Genomic DNA, 20,285 nt, shown 5'->3' with positions numbered 1-20,285 from the left:
TAACTTAATAGTGGTTCAGTCTTACAAGAACTTATCAGACTTACCAGCCATACTTCATTCAGGTTGGATTCTGCTGATTGTCCTTTGGTACTTCTCCAGGGATTGCCCTTTATCGCTGAAGCCATTTCCCTGCATCCTGAGGGGGAAAGTTATGCCATGCAGGCCTGAGTTGGAGAGACTGTTTTTCGTGAGTTGAACTTCTTGTGGTTTGTCGCTGTGACCCCCAAATAGTAACTGATATACTGCTCAAATGGGAAACCTCACTGCCAGAATAACCAACTGCCAGTCTTAAAAGCATCCATTCAAAGGAGCATACCCCATGTAGTCTCCTTAAAAGTATGTTGGGCAAAGACCTTCTCTGCCAAGTCTGAGGATTCTCATCCTTCAGTTCCAGTGGCGGGTAGGAATTCATGTGAGAGAGTGTGTCTGGACAAACATTTCACAGGCTTCGGTTGAGGGAATAAAGGCAGTGCTATTATCTGCCTCAAATTGTTTTTTTATTAGAGTATAGTTGATTTATAATATTGTGCCAATCTCTGTTGAACAGCTAAGTGACTCAGCTATACCCATACATACATTATTTTTTCAAATTCTCTTCCATAATGTTTTATCACAGTTTATTGATATAGTTTGATGTGCTATGAATGAGGATCTTTTTGTTTGGTGGTGGTTCAGTCACTCAGCCATGTCTAACTCTTGTGACCGTAGCCCACCAGGCTCCTCTGTGCATGGGATTTCCCAGGCCAGAATTCTGTAGTAGGCTGCCATTTCCTTCTCCAGAGGATCTTCCCAACCCAGGGATCAAACCTGCGTCTCCGGCATTGGCGGGTGGATTCTTTACCACTGAACCACCAGGGAAGCCCAAGTATGTGGCTAAGGTCTGGAAAAGACTAGGCCATGCCCAGGCCACCCTCAGGAGGAGAAAAAGAGGACCACCTACTGGACTGACACCAGCTCCAGCTACCGACTCCAGTATTCTTGCCTGGAGAATCCCATGGACAGAGGGGTCCGGCGAGCTACAGTCCAAGGGCTCGCAAAGAGTCAGGCATGGCTTAGTGACTAAACAGCTAGTCATATAACAGTGGGATTGTGTGTTTAAAAGCTTCTTTCACTGGTGATGCAAAGTAGGTGTAGTAGTGAAAAAGTTAACATGAGGTAGCCTTTATGCATTCATCTTAAAGCCCATTATGCGTATCTCAAGTTGGGACTTGTAAAAGCTGGTCATACTTACTTAACATTCAGAAAGGGAAGTAGTACAGGTTTAGTCAGAAAAAAAAAGTGTAATGCTTTGATGAAAAGAGCAGCTAAGAAATATTCCATAACTTTATTATCATTCAAATCACTGAAAAGTTAACCGGCATAATTTTTTTCTGCTGATTTTTATAGCAAGTCTTACATTTCATAAAAGCCACAGGAGACTTTATAACCATAATTACCTTGCTGCTTCATTGGAAGATCCTGTTAAATGCAGAGAAGCTCTTTTAATAATTTTATTCAGCTACTGGAAACCTCAAATTTATTTTGAATCCAGGACCACGGACGTCCTAGGATATGCTGTGTTCCTCTACCACTACAGTGTGTTTTAAAAAAATTTTGTTTCATTTTTTTTCTATAATAAAATTACTTTTAGATATGTTACGCTTATAGGTAAGTTGAAATTATAGTTCAGCCAAATTTTATACTTTCAGAGTGGTAGTTTTCACATCCTCCCCTTTCCCTCCCCTTCAGCACATTTTTGAGGGAGACCTATTTGAAGTTGAAGTCATTGTGACTGGTGTCCTCAGCCCTAACTGCTTCAGCATGTATTTCCTAAGAACCAGGGTATTCTCCTACTAATCACGGCACTATTATCAATCAAGTGATTACTGCTGAAGCAATAATAAATTCAAATGTTTAGTCTGAATTTTTCTATTTCCCAGTAACATTCTTAATAATTTTTTGATGTGAAACTAATGAGTTTTACATTGCATTCATTTTTATTTCTATATTTTTACTGGTTTATTCTTTTGTTCTTTAGAACAATCTGCTTTCTTTGTTTTTTTCCTTAATTTCCTTGGCTTTTAAAGTTTGGTTTGCTCTGTATTTGCTAGGTCCAGCCCATGGGACACTTAAATGGAAATACTTTTAAATGTTTCTGAGGCCTTTTGGACATATTAATCTGAAATCTACATTGGCGTTTAAAAGCTTGAAATAAAATATGAATATCTATAACTCTTGTTTTGGACAAAGACCTGGTTCATGACTCCAAAATCACTTTTGCTTTGGGATATTGGACAGTTGATTCAAATTTTCTTGGCTTCATTATTCTGCAAAACTAGGATTCATTCAGTGAACTTTAGAAAATAATCTGTGTCATCTTTCAAAATATGTTCTTAAAGAGACAGAAGGACTGAAGGAGAGACTGTTTCGAGCACCTTTACAGGAATGAACATGGGTAGCGGTGTTGATAAGTCTTCCTAAACCCTGGAGTGAACTCTCGCCCCTACTCCTGCTTCCTCGCCTTTTAGCATGAGTGAAGTGAAAGTCACTGAGCGTCTCAGTGTTTGCGACCCCGTGGACTGAAGCCCGCCAGGCCCCTCTGTCCGTGGAAAATCCAGGCAGGAGCACTGAAGTGGGTGGCCATGCCTTTGCCAGGGTCTTCCTGACCCAGAGGTTGGACCTGAGCCATCTGCAGCGCGTTGCTAAGGCTTGCCCTGGTCTTGTAGTCACCTCTCACTTGCATAGGTTGCGTCCTCTCTGCTCCCTCTATGTGACTTCTCTGCATTGGCCTGGCCCCAGGCGTAATGTTCCAGTCTCCAGTGTTGGTAGGCACAGAACTTGTCTAATTTTCTCTGTCTCTCTAATCTTTGATGCATCCATTTCTTCTTAAAGGAAAACACACACATAAAGGGCCTCCAAATCCTTCCCAGTACTCGATCCCATTATTACTAAACAAAGATGAGCAGGGGTCTAATTGAAACATAGTTCATATAATATGTCTTTCACACGTAGTCAGAACATACAACAAGGATCGTAGTAAAATCACCAGATCTTCCTGTCCCATCTCTGTGTACAAAAGTCACTGTAATTGTGGCTTACCATGTAGTCAGTAACTGGGATTTGTGCTGAGTATAATTATTACAAACCCTTTAATATTGTCTGCACTGAGATTGGTATCTTTAGGTCCCTATGTTTGAATTACTGTGTTTAATCTGCCATTTGAGATGATTTGTATCTATTAGGTCTGCTTTAAATAAAGCTGCTTACCTTTTCCTGGTATGAGAACTTCATGCGTAATGGTCAATTAAAGGGAAGGGACCGTGTGGAGACAAATCTGGAGATAACGCCTGCATCTGACTCCTGCCCTCACATTGACGCTTTCTTCTGTGTTCTGCTGTTTGACCCAGCTCCTCATTTTGAAAGTCTTGGTTGTGAGGGATGCTGTTAGTACTAATGAGAGTCCTGTAACTGGCGGTCCTGAGATTTCGTCGTGAACTTCAGCCTGTCCACTTAGGAGCTCTCTTACTTGGGGCAAGTCATTATTACCTCTGAGCTTCAGTTTCTTCTTCTGAAAGAAGAGTGTAAAGTGTAAATGGGATAATCTATGGGATAATTCCTACAGTGTTTGAAACTTGGTTGGTGCTTAGTAAACAGTATCATTTTTTGTTTGTTTTGTCTTGCTTTTGTTTTTGATCAGAAGACAGAGGGAGAGTATATAAATGAATATGAATCGCAGTAATTTCTCTGAATGTAAAGTTGGAATGGTTATAAATTCCAGCTAGAAAGTCAAAGTCAGTTAATAATGTTTTGGTTGCCCTTAGAAAGCGCTTAGTTTTCCTTTAGTGATGACATGGTGATTGCTTGAAATACTTTTTATATTCTTTCTTGATCGCGCTCTCTTCTGAAAAGGAGGAAATCAGGGCTAGCTTATTCCAGATTGGGATACTGTGGGAAGGTGTAAAAGCTGAGGTCAGGCTACGTGGGTTAAGAAGAGGAGTGGTCTTTGCAGGGTTATGGCGTTAATGCTTCACTCATGAGTTCAGGCATCCTTTGCTACGGGACATTTCAGTGATAGAGCTAAATAGAATAAAAAGCATGAAAAGCATAGAGTAATATGATATAAATTTAATGCACAAAGCTAATATTTTTTATAACTATGAAACTATTCAGATATATATTAGATAAAACTCTTTAAGTGAATACCACTAAGTATGATTACATACAGGCATATAATATTTAAGTTGAATTTAAAAAATAAAGTTGAATGTTCTATTGCTATGCCTTAGAATTTCTGTTATTGAGCCCTTCTTTGCCTGAAATGTTCCCTTGGTATCTCTAATTTTCTTAAATAGATCTCTAGTTTTCCCCATTCTACTGTTTTCCTCTATTTCTCTGCATTGATCACTGAGGAAGGTTTTCTTATCTCTCCTTGCTATTCCTTGGAACTCTGCATTCAAATGGGAATATCTTTCCTTTTCTCTTCTCTTCTTTTCACAGCTATTTGTAAGACCTCCTGAGACAGCCATTTTGCTTTTTTGCATTTCTTTTTCTTGGGGATGCTCTTGATCCCTGTCTCCTGCACAATGTCAGGAACCTCCCTCCATAGTTCATCAGGCAGTCTGTCTATCAGATCTAGTCCCTTAAATATATTTCTCATTTCCAGTGTATAATCATAAAGGATTTGATTTAGGTCATACCTGAATGGTCTAGTGGTTTTCCTCACATTCTTCAATTTAAGTCTGAATTTGGCAATAAGGAGTTCATGGTCTGAGCCACAATCAGCTCCCAGTCTTGTTTTTGTTGACTGTATAGAGCTTCTCCATGTTTGGGTGCAAAGAATAAAACCAATCTGATTTCAGTGTTGGCCATCTGGGGATGTCCATGTGTAGAGTCTTCTCCTGTGTTGTTGGAAGAGGGTGTTTGCTCTGACCAATTCATTCTCTTGGAAAAGCTCTATTAGCCTTAGCCCTGCTTTGTTCTGTACTCCAAGGCCAAATTTGCCTGTTAAGAGGTGGCAAGAATACACAGAAGAACTGTACAAAAAAGATCTTCATGACCCAGATAATCATGATGGTGTCATCACTCACCTAGAGCCAGACATCCTGGAATGTCAAGTGGGCCTTAGGAAGCATCACTATGAACAAAGCTAGTGGAGGTGATGGAATTCCAGCTGAGCTATTTCAAATCCTAAAAGATGATGCTGTGAAAGTGCTGCACTCATTATGCCAGCAAGTTTGGAAAACTCAGCAGTGGCCACAGGACTGGAAAAGGTCAGTTTTCATTTCAGTTCCAAAGAAAGACAATGCCAAAGAATGCTCAAACTACTGCACAATTGCACTCATCTCACACACTAGTAAAGTAATGCTCAAAATTCTCAAAGCAAGGCTTTAGCAATTTGTGAACCATGAACTTCCATATGTTCAAGCCAGTTTTAGAAAAGGCAGAGGTACCAGAGATCAAATTGCCAACATTTGCTGGATCATCGAAAAAAACAAGAGAGTTCCAGAAAAAACATCTATTTCTGCTTTATTGACTATGCCAAAGCCTTTGATTGTGTGAATCACAATAAACTGTGGAAAGTTCTTCAAGAGATGGGAATACCAGACCACCTGACCTGCCTCTTGAGAAACCTGTATGCAGGTCAGGAAGCAACAGTTAGAACTGGACATGGAACAACAGACTGGTTCCAGATAGGAAAAGGAGTACATCAAGGCTATATATTGTCACCCTGCTTATTTAACTTATATGCAAAGTGCAAAGTACTTCATGAGAAATGCTGTGCTGGAAGAAGCATATGCTGGAATCAAGATTGCCAGGAGGAATATCAATAACCTCAGATATGCAGATGACACCACCCTTATGGCAGAAAGTGAAGAAGAATTAAAGAGACTCTTGATGAAAGTGAAAGAACAGAGTGAAAAAGTTGGCTTAAAGCTCAGCATTCAGAAAACTAAGATCATGGCATCCGGTCCCATCACTTCATGGCAAATAAATGGTGGAACAGTGGAAACAGTGGCTGACTTTATTTTTCTAGGCTCCAAAGTCACTGCAGATGGTGATTGCAGCCATGAAATTAAAAGACACTTGCTCCTTGGAAGAAAAGTTATGACCAACCTAGATAGCATATTAAAAAGCAGAGACATTACTTTGCCAACAAAGGTCCATCTGGTCAAGGCTGTGTTTTTCCAGTGGTCGTGTGTGGATGTGAGAGTTGGACTGTGAAGAAAGCTGAGCGCTGAAGAATTGATGCTTTTGAACTATGGTGTTGGAGGACTCTTGAGAGTCCCTTGGACTGTAAGGAGATCCAACCAGTCCTTCCTAAAGGAGATCAGTCCTGGGTGTTCATTGGAAGGACTGATTTTGAAGCTGAAACTCCAATACTTTGGCCACCTGATGCGAAGAGCTGACTCATTTGAAAAGACCCCTGATGCTGGGAAAGATTGAGGGCAGGAGGAGAAGGGGATGACAGAGGGTGATATAGTTGGATGGCATCACGGACTCAATGGACATGAGTTTGAGTAAACTCCGGGAGTTGGTGATGGACAGGGAGGCCTGGCGTACTGCTGTCCATGGCGTCACAAAGAGTTGGACACTGAACTGATGCCTTAGAATGTTACATTTGTCAATTAAGTTTTATTACAGAAGAGGTGAATGTTCACATGCTGAGTTAAGCTCTGAGTTTTTAAAATCATTGGTTTACCTACCATGGGGCTTACCAGGTGGCTCAGTGGTAAAGAATCTGCCTGCCAATGCAGGAGATGGTGAGTTCGATCCCTGGGTTGGGAAGATCCCTTGGAGGAGGAGATGGCAACCCACTCCAGTGTTTGTGCCTGGAGAGTCCCATGGACAGAGAAGCCTGGTGGGCTACTGTCCATAGGGTCAAAAAGAGCCGGATGTGGCTGAGCACGAGTTACCTACTGTGAGTCTCAAGTTCAGTTCCTTTCTCCTTCAGTTTTCCTTTCTCTTTGAGTACTCCTCCCCATGTTCTCAGCTCACATGCCTCTCACTTAATGGTGATCCTCAATCCCTTTCTCCCTGCAAGCACTTTATCCTAGAGTGGGTTCGGGCTGGGCTTCAGAAACCCAGGGCACGTGGGTTTGAAACGTTGGCACGCCCATTTTGTGACCACAGCTGGTTTTCTTGGTCATGTGGTTCCATCCATCCTGTGACTTTTGCCCCTGCCCCGTTGCCTGTTTCGGGAGGAGCATCTTTACTCTGCACTGCATGAGACTCATGGGAAGGAGCGAGTCCAGCTCCTCTTAGAAACGCGTGGAAAAAGCTGAGCTAATATAACAGCTGTCCTTACTTCCTCCTCGCAGTTCTTGTCAACTGACTGGTCCTTCATGGAGAGAGTAGCTTGTCGTCCCTTCCTTCCCATTACAAACTGGGGCTCCACCCACCTCCTCCTTCGGGTAACCACTGACCTCACAGTTGTCCATTCATCACATTCGACCTCCCAGAGTGTGTGATTCTGTGGACCATCACTTCTCCTTGCATCTCTCTTGTTCCTTGTTTCCCAGGGAACGTCTTGTTGCTCCCTGTAGTTCATCGATCCAGTCCCGGGCACCGTTCCTCTTTTTCTGTCTCTTTTGTCCGTGAGACTTGGGTAGTGTGGCCTCTGAGGTGCATAGCTCGTTCCTTATTTTCCCCCTTTCTTGGGAAAGATTATTCCCACAGCTTCTGATCTGGCTCTGTCTTGAGAGCCCTGGGATCCATATTTTGCCCCCAGTACATAGACTCCTTGACTCAACTCTCTCACTGGTACTTCATGCTCAACATACCATCACGGCACAGCATATCACCCAAGCTAATATTCCTCAAAGCAATGATTCTTGATTGCGATGGGGTGCAAGGGGTATTATGGACCCCATTGAGAATGCATTTTGCATATTCACCACGTACGTTTTATATGGAAACCCCTTCTCTCCTGTGATGTTGGACTCAGAACCTCTCTCTCAAAATGGCTCTGAGGTCCATGTCAGATTTCCACTTGGCTCTTAACAGTGTATCGATGAAAGACTTCTTTAACTGATCTCCTGGCCTCAGTGGCTCTGTTAATCCAGAATCGTCATCTTGCTGACAAATTCATATTCCTAAAGCATAGTGTAGAGAACATAGTCTTCACTTCAGCCACCTGCAGTGGCTCACAGAGAACTCCAAACACCCAGCAATCCCTAAGTGCTGAGCGTGGGGCCCCACGCTCACTTCTCAGGCTCGTTCCCCACCCCCACGCATGCTTCAGCAGCCTGAACACCCCTCACCCCCCCGGGCCCTGTGGCCCCTCTCACTGGACCCCAGCTCAGGGCCCAGCCTCCCGCGCCTTCCTCTGAACGGCTCTGAATGCTGCAGGGCGCCCTTTCAAAGGCTCTGGTTCTTCATCAGGGCCCAGTTCACACTTCCCCTTCCCCTGAGCCTTTCCTCACTTTCTCCATCCGGCATTAGCTGCCTTTTTCTCTGAGCTGCTTTGGTGAGCTAATTCTGTCTCTTATTCTGGGAGCCCGTGGCTCAACAGGTAAAGAACGCACTGCAATGCCCCAAACACAGAAGATTCAGGTGCGATCCCTGGGTGGGGAAGATCCCCTGGAGAAGGAAATGGCAATCCACTCCAGTATTCCTACTTGAAAAATCTTAGGGACAAAGAAACCTGGCAGGCTACTGCCTAAAAGGTTGCAAAGAGTCGGGCATGACGGAGTGACTCAGCACATTCCACGAACCACATTTTTCTTCATGGTGGTCTGTGTGCAGCCTCCAGAGAGGCCAGGGGCCCTGCATGAAGCACATGACGGAGGGTTGACAGGCTCAATGAACCACCCGTCCTACGCTTGGTGAGGTTACCCCTCTTAAGAGCTGGAGGGGCCCCCGCAGGTCTCTGCGGACTCGTGGTGAAACTGTCATACCCCTGAGGTTGTTGAGACCTGTCTCTTTGGGAGCCCCCTCCGCATCACTGTCACAGTGGGGGCTTGAGGTCACCTCTGGCGGAGTTTGTCTTGTTGTGTCTGTCAGGCGTGACCTGGAGGCCCCTGCTGGGTGTCTGTCCAGCTCCGTCCCTGCCCTGGGCTGGGGTCAGGGGCTCCAGCACAAGGGAGCTGCTCACTCCGCGCCTCAGTTTCCTTTCTTGGTTTGTCCCCTTCAGGGGGCCCAGTAGTGGCCATCTCCTGGGACAGAGTGAGAAAGGCCATGAGCCTTGTAAGGTCATTCATCGTGACGTGCCACACACACAGTAAATGAGGGTGAGGTCCTGGGAGCTGCCTGTTAGCTTGAGGTCAAGGATAATTAGCCGGCTGTCTGTGGGCTGCTGGGGCCCACACATGGATGTGTTGTTTTTGTGGGGCTGGGGAGTGTGGGAGTGGCTATGGAAGTTTTGAAAATAACAAGTAATACGGCAGAAGAGACTGGATTTAAGGTTTCTCTTGAGAACATTAGAAGATCTATGGTAGGTAGTTGTTAAGAATAGACGGTTAAGCTCAGAAACCAGCATTTGAATGACTCTCATCCTTACTGCTTACAAGCTGTTTGACCCCATGCAAGTTGCTTAACTTCCCTGTTTCTCGGCTGCTTTATATCTAAATTGGAAATAACTATAGCCCTTGACAGGTCTTCCCAGGTGCCTCAGTGGTAAAGAATCCACGTGCAGTGCAGGAGATGCAGGTTCGATCCCTGGGTCGGGAAGATCCCCTGGAGGAGGAAATGGCAACCCACTCCAGTATTCTTGCCTGGGAAACCCCATGGACAGAGGAGCCTGGCGGGCTACAGTCCCTGGGATTGCAGAGTCGGACGTGACTGAGCATGCACACATAGTACTTGATAGGCTTCCTGGGATTATTAATTGGAACAGTACACTTGAAGGTCTGGACATGCTTCCCTGGTCCATCGTAAATAGTAGATAATGTGCGCTGTTTCTGTTGTTGCTGGTGCTGATTTTATTACCACTGTGACTACCAGCTAGCAACTCTGGGCCCAAATTCCCTCCTGTGCCAACAGTTGGCATTGAGTAGTAGATGCCCCCCACCGCCCCCTCCCCAGGTGAGACACGAACTTTCCAGGTAACCATAGTTCACGTAGCTGCCTGTCACCTTATGTGTGTCCTGCTCCCTCAGTAACAGTTGTGTTTGTCTCCTGTTGACGGATCCGCCGCTGGGCATTCATGTCCAGGAGTGCCGTGCTTTATGGCTCTTAACACGTGGCCCAGATGGATAGCACCCTCATCTCCTCTCCTGGAAACTTCGTCCCAGTTTTCAGCCCAGACCTAGTGAATCAGAAACGGGGCAGGCCAGTGATCTACTGTTAGAGCTGGTTCTGGTTCCTGTTAGAGTTTGACTGCTGATTTCACACATGTACTATATTCATATTACCTGTGTTTGGTTTCCATGTAAAATTTAAAATGTTGTGTTTTGTTTTTAGGCACTTCAAATGATGTGTAAATTCCACGCTTTTCCTCAGTAGGGCTGCTTTTCAACCTGTGCTTCCTAAGCTGTTCCACACAGCTGGGTGTGGGTTCCTCTGCTTGGAGGTTTTGTTCTGGTGACATCCATGTGGGTGTGAACTTTGATCTGTTCACTTACTGGAGGAATACAGATGATCCAGGGTGATGGTGAGAGAATTTTAGAAAGAAGACCTTAGAAAGTTACGGAACAAGCTGCATTTAAATGAATCTGGAATGTATGAAGTGGTGAGATTAACAGGATTGCATTGAACGGTTATTCTGTATTCTGATGTCACCATCACTTTATCAGCCAGCTGCCTCCTGTGAGCTGGGAATTTATGCCACTTCTGTGTCTCTCCCTTCCCCCCTTACCGTGCTCTCTCTTGGTGTCTGAAGAATAATTCTGTGTCGGGGCAATACCCTCTCCTACTTCCCCTGCATCGGGTATCTGGAAGGCCTTATTCAGTATAAATATTTACGTTTTAGATTTTTACGAAAGCCCTAAATTGTGCTGTGAGCTTACGGAGTTTACCAAAGCTCCTATTTCCCCCGACCTGTCTTCTGTGTCAGTAATGACCATGAGTCTAGGGCCCCACACTGTGAGTCTTCTAGATTTTAGTACTTGTGATCGCTAGACGGGAAGTTCTTAGGGAGTTGCTTTTCATTTTGTGAATGTGATTTTAAGATGACTCTTCTCTAAGTTCTTGGTAGATTATTTCGTTCTATACCTCAGGTACTCTGCTTTTAACTGTAATATTACTATAATGGAATATAAAATAAATATCTCTCTGGAGGACGGATTTGCTACTGAAAGTTTATCTTGAAAGATATTTCTAAAATATATTTCTTGTCTATATCCATTCAGTGTATACTGAAACTATTTAAATGTAAAATATACATGGGTTATATCACCAAGCCTAGTTGGATGGGTGGCTTCAATGCAGTTACTTATAATATATTATTAGAGTCTGCTCATGATCGCATAGTGTACTCAGTAAAGGTAACATGGATTTACTGGCATCTCTTAATAGTCATTATGACTTAATTCTTTTTGCAAATAAAAATCAGGCACTCAAAGTACTTTCTAAGAGTTTTGCTGATTGTGATATGCTACAGTTACAAATTTTGTTTAACCAAAACCAACAGTGCATAGCTTAAGCGTTTTGTCAGTGGCTCTAAAACTGAGATGATGATAGACATCAGCCCACAAGCTGTACATGCCCTGCTCAGTAATCCCCCTTCCTTCCTGGTCATTCACTAGTGAGCCCAAGAACACCCCCGCTTCCCAGGCTTCTGTGTGCATGCATAGGAGAACAACTGAAAGGAGCTTGAGCTTTTAAGAGATTTATGTTATGTTTTGAAAAGTAAAACATCAGTGAGAATTGGCTTCCCTTTTGCTTTTCTGGTATATAAAAATAAAGGTACTTTGGTTTGGTATATTTTATCAAATATTTATTGATTGCACAATGGGCCACACTCTCTGCCCTCAGAAGTGCACATAGGTTATTAAAAGAGTAGATACATCTGTGAATCAGTAATTACAAAGCAGTGTGATCATTACAATATTTGAGGTATGACAACATACAGATGAGGGCGTGATCGGGTTTGGGGGGATGTTGGGAGGTGAGCCAGATGAGATTTCATGGACTGAGTGATGGCAACTTAGAGTTCCATGGATGGGTAAACGTTTTCTTGGTGAGTCAGAGGGAAATTTACAAGTTCATTGACACAGGGGTAAAATAGGAACATGGCATTTTCTGATAGTTATAAACACATAAGAGTTCCAGGGATGGAAGAACAGTTGGGAGAAAAGGCTAGAAAGGTCAGGCAAGTTCTAGGGTCTTGGGGCCATGGAAGAAGACGTGGGCTTCACATTCTGATGGTTGTGTTGGAGCTACTGGCAGAGCATGAGTACTCCTTTGTACATTTTATCTAGAAGGCACAAATCAGCACGCACTATTGCAGATGAACATACGTTGAGTTTTTTTTTTTTTAAACCACAGAAGTATTCGGGAAAATGCAGGATATGTAAGTACAAGTAGGCCATCACCCTCTAAAGATTCCCTGGTATGGGTATTACTGGTGTGGGCCAACATTTCTATCTAGATACATACCAGGAAGTGGCATAATGACATATGCTATTTAAAATATTAGTAATTTATTATCTGTTGAAAGTATCATGGGTGATACTAAGAAAACATGACATATTTTCTGTCTTTAAAACATGTTGCCTTTCTTAAAGAATCCTGACCATCATTAGAGGATGCATTCAAGAATACTGCTAACTATAGGAAATCTGCATTGAGATTCTACCCAGATGTGGGAGAAGTAGTTGTTTTCAACCAGAGATGTGAGGAAAGAGCATGGAGGTGCTGGAAGGCTTTGCTGAGTAGGTGGAATATTGAACCACCGTTAGAGTGTCTGCTGGGCAGAGGGAAGATTCCAAAGAATGAGAATACAGTATTCTTGCTCTTGAATTGTACACACTTAGGCTGTATTACCCTATTTTCTATGACTTAATAATGCTGCTTGTGCATCCTATAGTGCAGAGGGATACTGGGGACAAGGCCGTTTGTAATTGTAAGGAGAAACACCTTCATCTGGTGTCAAAGGGCTTTCTCATCTACTCCCCAGAGACTTTCCATCTAGCATCCGTTTCAACCTCTAGCTTCAGTTTTCACCAAAGGACTTGGAGGTTTTTCTTGTTGGTTTTTTAAATTGGCAAGTGGGATACAAAAGCAGTAGTGTTGTTTGAATTACATGTGCAAAAGAATGTGAAGAGGCATTTTAGAGTGAAGGAGTATATTTTTTTATATTTAAAAAATTACGTGTTTTTAGAAACATACATTTCCCCATAATACACCTTTTCCAAAGTGGAAGTAAATGCTCTTGAAAAGATGACCTCTGGTGGCCACCATTTGCTTCCTATTGTGCTTCCTCCTACTAAGGCTTTATTCTGCTACGAATAGATTACAGTGGAATTAAAGTTGACATGATCTTTTCTATAAACCAGGATAGTAAAAAGTAACAAAACTTTTGTTCTAATCCATTTTTTTTTCATTGCCTAGGTTTGATTCCCAAGTAAATTGTCATTTGAAGTCTCATCAATAAATAGTTGACCATGATAGAGTTATCAGCCTAGGGTTATATTGTCCGACTGACTCGTATGATTTTCCTGAGTGAATGCTGCGATCTGTCTCCCTTTCATGCATGGTATCCTCTCCGTGAATCTTTTACATAAGAATATATATATTAAGGGATCCATGCAAATGTTAGTTGCTGCCAGAAAGAGAGTTGTTTCCTTAGCTAGAAACAGTTGATTTTGCAGTCGACAGTCAGTCTTACTGTTGGTTTGACTGTGAGTATATGGGATTCTGGAGAAGTGGAACGGGGCGAAACACAGAAAGAAGACAGCCACGACAACGAACACTTTACCTTCTAGCCTTTTGTTGTTCTTGCTGTCCTTACTCTTGGACTTCCTGTAAGAATCATACACCTTTTTTGCAATGACCGTGTAGAAGAAAAGCATGAGGACAAAAACAGTCCAGAAGATGAACTGGGAAATGTAATTCACTGCTTCATGCCATTTCAGCCCCAGAGGACCCTTTAAGGAAGCACACTTTTTCACAGAAGACGGTGTTGCTTCCTTGTTGCTCAGGATCATGTTCGGCAGCGAGAGGAGGAACAGAAAGAGCCAGATGAGGGTTGAGACCCCTTTGGCAAAAGCAGGTTTTTGTACGAAGAATTTTCCGAAAGGTCTGATGATCTTGAGGAACCTGTCAAAGGCTATGAGCCCCAGCAGTGTGATGCCCACGTACATGGTATCATAAAAGATAACGGCAGAAAAGCGACAGACGAAGGCTCTGAGCTGCCAGGGTCCGAGCCGCGCGTCGGAGAGGATTTTAAATGGAAGCGTGAGCGTCATTATCAAGTCAGCCAACAGAGTGTTCTTGAGGTATACAACGAAGGTGGAGGAGCTGGGAATGTGGACGAACACCCACAGGGCCAAAGTGTTCAGCAGGATACCCGTGAAGAAGACAACGGTGTAGACGGCCGGGAACACCAGCTGTGCAGTCTTCAGGTCTCTGGGGCACCGCTCAGACCCATTGAAGTCCTTCATCACTGTCACGTTCATGGTTTCCAGTGTCAGCTGTCAAAAAACACACACACAAAGTAAAACAAGAAGCATTTCATGATTTCAAAATGCTCCTTCTTGAAAATATAGACGTTAGGTTTGCAGCGTTTTTACACCTTAAATTTATTCATCACATTTAATAAATCAGGTGAGAAAGCACATGTTGCCTCTGGCTCGCATTTTTAAAGCCCGTAGTACAGTTTTGGTACTTATTTAATAGTCCCGTTGCTTTCACACCCTTATGAAATTCAAATAACAGATTCTACCCCATTCCCAGGTTCTACTTTTACTTAACATGGCAGTAAAATAAAACTGGCTAAGAGGTATAAGTATTCATGCTGGATTCCTTACATTGTGTCATTCCCTGTGCTTATAGCCTGTGGTTTATAGAACGTTAAACTTAAAGCATTTTTCCCTCTTGAACATATTCTATCGTTTATAAGCAAGCCAGTCATAATAACAATTGAAATTCACCTCTGTTTGGAAGGAAACTCAGCTCATTGTCTTCCGATCCATCGAGGCAGTCGTTCGTTCAGCCCATGAAAGGCGTATGAGGCAAATGCTGTTCTGCTTTCTTATACCAAGTTTCCTTCCTCATTTTCATGTGTGCGGGGACATCCATTTGAATCTCTTCATATGTAATCCTTTGAGGGGTTCTCTACTAAGGAACCTCTTTATTTTAAACTTATGTACTGTTAATGTACTATGGTTTGAATAAATCAGTTCAGTTGCAGTCATTTTTATATTTTTCTTGTATAATAACTTTCCTGCAGTTTATCTTCTCTACATGTTCAATGAAATTTTTAATGCCTTAAAATAACAGGAGGGAGAAATGTAAAGAAGAGAGCCTTAAATTATAGGAGAGTAAGTGTTGACTCTTAAAATCAGACAGCATCATCTGCACCCTTGTAGACTGCTTTTTTCGGAAATGTGTGTTCTTTGGGATGACCTGATGATATCTATAGACATTTATCTTAGTCTTTTATTTGGTCTTTCAACCTTTGAGAGATGAAGTCATATATTTTCTAAGAGGTAAGGCCTATTAGACCCAGATTTTGGGGGTTAGAATTTCAGATTAACCAATTACTGGGTAGTAGATAATAGACAAATGAGTTAGTAGCTTCATGCCTCATTTTCCCCATCTGTACAATGGGTTTAATAATACTGCATGCTTCAGTGTTTAGAGACTGAGATGAGTGCCTGGAATAGTGCTGACTACATGTGAAGCATGAAAAAAAGGTTAGCTACTCTCTGCCCTGGTGAATGAACTGCAGCTTTAAACGGACATACACTATCTTACTCACGAGAAGGTCATTTTTGGAACTCTCTTCCTGTATTTGTGACTTTGCAAAGTGCTGAAGATTTCAGGAATTTCATCAACCTTGAGCTGAGTTCTGTAAAATTTCTGAAAGGATGTAATTGCTGCTTTTGTAAACAGAAAGTTGTTGTCTATGAAGAAATGTTTCCTCACTAGATAAAGTGAAGGAGGAAATCAGATCTTATGAGGTAATGTGGTGTTCTCCATGCTAAGTTTCACTTCATATTTCTTGGTGTGAGTTTTACCACAGGATTGGACTAGACTGTTGTGTTGGCTTGATGGAGCATTTTTGGTGAATTCTGAGAATTCAGTATCCCACTGGACATTTTTCTGAGAGAATAGAATGCCTAATGATTTGGGTTGGAACCACCATTGTGGTGGCACAGTTGAAAAATTGGTGTTTCGGCAGACAGATGGAGAAGGAAGCTGTGGTCCATATACACGATGGAATGTTACTCAGATGTTAAAAGCAATGCATTTGAATTGGTTCTTATGATGTGGATGAAACTGGAGCCTATTATACAGAGTGAAGTAAGTCAGAAAGAAAAACATCAATACAGTGTATTAATGCAATATATATGGAATTTAGAAAGATGGTAGCGATGACCCTATATGAGGGACAGCAGAAGAGACACAGATGTAAAGAACAGACTTTTGGATTCTGTGGGAGAAGGCGAGGGTGGGATGATTTGAGAGAATAGCATTGAAACATGTGTATCATCACATGGAAATAGATCGCCAGTCCAGGTTTGATGCATGAGACAGGGTGCTCGGGGCTGGTGCACTGGGATGACCCTGAGGGGTGGGATGGGGAGGGAGGTGGGGGGGAGGGTCAGGGTGGGGAACACATGTACACCCGTGGCCAATTCATGACAGTGTATGGCAAAAACCACTACAATATTGTAAAGTAGTTAGCCTCCAATTAAAATAAATAATTAAACAAAAAAGAAAAATTGGTGTTTGACTTAGATAAATTGTTTCTTGGAAATACAGATTTTGAGTTTTATTAATGTAATGAAACATAATTAAAACATATATCCTTTTGTTTACTTCAGTAGAGAGTGAAAACAAACTTACAAAAATTTAAATAGAGGGAATAGACCTATGTAATTAAGTATAAATATCCCGATGGCTCCAAATCCATTATTTAGATGCAGGTTTGGGACAGTTTCAATTTAAACAAGGGCAATGCTGTACAAGTTAATTTCATAATATGAGAACTGGAAATCACTTTTTGGTCAAATTTCAAAATGCCAAAGAGTGGGAAACCTCAAAAGAGGAACTTATTTACAGTGGCATTTCTAGAGTTACAGAAGTATCTGCTCTTAAATGTAGGTTTCACAATGTGTGACCGCAGGAAAGATCCAGCAGACTGCTTTATGCCTGTGTGCTTCGTACATGTTGGCCAGTGGTCTCTTGGTTCGCGGCGGTGCCCGTGCCCACCGGAGGAGGGCGCTCCGCCTTCGAGGCTGCGGTGGGAGGCTGCGGTGGGACGGGCACCGCTCCGGAGCCAGAGTCCTGGGCTCATTCCCTTACATCCCAGCTTGCCTTTCTTGTGACCTTGGTCAAGTTAGTTACGCTCTCTATAAAACCATTGCCCCCTCATAACAGTGAAAATAAATAATAGCGTTTGCTTCATTGGGTTATTAAGGGGACAAAACTGTTTGAATGTTTGCCAAGTGCTTTGAATAATGTTTGTCAGATGGTTCATGTTAGTGAGTTTCTTGTTAAGTGAAATTGAAAACAGGGTACTCTCTATGACTGTGGGGATGGCCCACTAAAGGAGTGAATCAAAGAAGATACCATGAAAGGTCCTAGAAATTATTCTGATTTGGCAGATTCCTAAACAAAACATTTAAAATCTCATCAAGCTCAAAGGGAATTTAGTCAAAACCAATGAAATCACACTAGCTATACTGTTGTAAGTGATTGTGTGGTCTGTCTTAAGGAAATCAGTGCTGAATTGCAAGGACTGATGCTGAAGTGAAGCTCCAGTACTCTGGCCACCTGATGTGAAGAACTGACTCACTGGAAAAGACCCTGATGATGAGAAGGATTGAAGGCAGGAGGAGAAGGGGACGACAGAGGATGAGATGCTTGGATGGCATCACCGACTCGAATACGAGTTTGAGCAAGCTCCCGGAGGTGGTGAAGGACAGGGAAGCCTAGCCTGCTGCAGTCTGTGGAGTCACAAAGAGTTGGACATGACTGAGCAACTGAACTGAACTGAATTCTTACAACAAGCTTAGAGATCCGTCCCATTTTACCGATGAGAAAATGGAATCGCAGGCATTAAGCAGGTTGCCCAAAGTCCTGCAACTGAAGCCCTCTGCGAACCCACACAGTTTGGTTCCAGTGCCCCCTGCTTAGAACCAGCCCCTCTCTGTTCTGACTGCCAGAGACAGGATGAGTGTGGGATTGCTTATCAGATTTTGGAGTTTTTGGCCTGGGTGTTTCTTACTGCTAAGTGAGAAGGGATAATCCCCTTTCATGGACTTGTGAAACTGTTTGTCTCAAAGCGAGGTACTCAGTTGAAAACATAAATCGGTTCACAGCAGTGTGATCAGGGGAGAGTTAAATGTGTAAGGAAAAGCAGCAGAAATTAGAAGCCCGCCAAATGGGGTAAACGAGGACTTTGTCGTCTCCTTAGAGATTGTCTCTCGGATCAAGCCCAACAGTGCAAAGTCCCTGCCCATGTCGCCAGTACTATGTGAACAGTCATTGGAAAGGTGAGGAAGTATTTGCTTTCAATTGAAATGAAAGTCACAGTTGGAACTCCTGTAACTCAGAGAAGAGCCTTTTACTTCCCATCGAAGGATACCATGGTACTTTCCCAGATTATATGAAAGTGTTTAAAATCCCACACTGAACTAACCCAGAGTGAAAGTGAAGTGAAAGTTGCTCGGTGGTGTCTGACTCTTTGCGACCCCATGGACTCCATGGAATTCTCCCGGCCAGAATACTGGAGTGGGTAGACTTTCTCTTCTCCAGGGGATCTTCCCAACCCAGGGATCAAACCCACGTCTCCTGCATTGCAGGCAGATTCTTTACCAGCTGAGCCACAGGGAAGCCCCAAGAATACTGGAGTGGGTAGCCTATCCCTTCTCCAGCAGATCTTCCTGACCCGGGAATCAAACAAGGGTCTCCTGCATTGCAGGTGGATTCTTTACCAGCTGAGCTATCAGGGAAGCCCTAACCCAAGGTGGTAGTAATCTAAAATATATTATGCAGCTTAACATTACTGTAGTGATCTATGTGTATAAATAAATTTGGTATTATAAAGTCTACATATAACTGGAAACAGCAATAAATTTACACTATTATCTGAAATATTTATATTAGTATCCAGTTTCATAATTTTATTATAAAAGGAAAAGAAGTTTGAAGAATTCAGTTATTGACATATTAATATACAGTAGAAAGTGAAAGTTAATCCCCCTTAAATATATGCACCAATGTGTGTGCAAATATGTGTGTTGTGTATATATATATTTACATTTATTGACATATTGGATCTTTGTTAGTAAATCTTCATATGCTAAAATGGAATGAAACAATCTTTTTAAAAAGGATTATACTATATAAAGTTATCTTAGTTTAGATAAGCTCCTGCTTTTGGGCATTTAAGTTTTTTTTTTCCCTCCAGTTTTTCTCTATTAAAAACATGCTGTAGAGCAAATACCACTCCATGTATTTTTATGTATTTATTCTAACATATTTATAAAAAGTTTCCTAGAAGTGGGATTTCTGGATCAAAGGATATGCATTGAAATGTTGAATGATATGCTTAAAAAGTTTTCTGGAAAGATTGTACTTATTTTCCGTCTCATCAAGTGGGATTATCCAACAAAAATGTTAAAAATCTTTTAAATCAATTCTAAATTTACAGGTGAAAAAAGTCATGTCATGTAAACATAAACTTGTTTATTAATGAGGGTGTATATCTTTTCATATTTTTTAATACCTATTTGTATTTCTCTTGGGAATTGATTTCTCTTGCCCCTTTCCCATTTCTATTTATTTATTTTTTTAAAGTCGGGCTGTTTCTCTTATTGGCTTGTAAATATATTTGCATATTTGTTCCCACCAGCATCAGTGTAATCCCACTTTCCACTTTGCATGTTACCAGCCAACCGTTATGACCCAGATCAGCCAAAGGAACCCACAAGTGTTTCCAGTGCAAAGCTGCTGAAACACTGAGATGCATGAAGAGAGGGCTCTTGCTCTATGCAGGGCATTTCTCTGAAGTTTTGGGGTTCCAGTGCAGGCCTGTCAGTCTTCTAAACAGCCAGGTAGTAAGCGTTCAGGTTTTGTGGCCCCACAGTCTGTCGCAACTACTCAGGCCCGTTGTAACAGGAAATCAGCCATAGATAAAACCTGGGTGGGTGTGGCTGTGTGCTAATAAAGCCTTACAGACACTGAAATTTGAA

At 42.4% G+C, this 20,285-nt stretch overlaps 2 protein-coding genes across 10 annotated transcripts in view; one reads left to right on the top strand and one right to left on the bottom strand.

The window, feature by feature from the left end:
* MED12L (mediator complex subunit 12L) overlaps positions 1-20,285 on the top strand; it is a 340,418-nt gene that overhangs the window by 228,196 nt on the left and 91,937 nt on the right. The window lies entirely within an intron of this gene.
* Positions 13,188-15,117, bottom strand: P2RY13 (purinergic receptor P2Y13). The gene is made up of 2 exons (XM_020886583.2): positions 15,012-15,117; positions 13,188-14,552 (listed from the first exon to the last, which is right to left on the bottom strand). Exon 2 carries the CDS (start codon positions 14,535-14,537, stop codon positions 13,536-13,538), a length of 1,002 nt encoding a protein of 333 aa, XP_020742242.2. The 5' UTR covers positions 14,538-14,552; positions 15,012-15,117; the 3' UTR covers positions 13,188-13,535.

Source organism: Odocoileus virginianus, chromosome 4, assembly GCF_023699985.2.
Source record: "Odocoileus virginianus isolate 20LAN1187 ecotype Illinois chromosome 4, Ovbor_1.2, whole genome shotgun sequence".
NCBI lineage: Eukaryota > Metazoa > Chordata > Mammalia > Artiodactyla > Cervidae > Odocoileus > Odocoileus virginianus.
This window is presented reverse-complemented; position numbering and strand designations above follow the sequence as displayed.

What these genes read in the sequence shown, in the direction of transcription:
- P2RY13 (XM_020886583.2), bottom strand. Translation starts at nt 14,537, where the DNA reads ATGAACGTGACAGTGATGAAGGACTTCAATGGGTCTGAGCGGTGCCCC.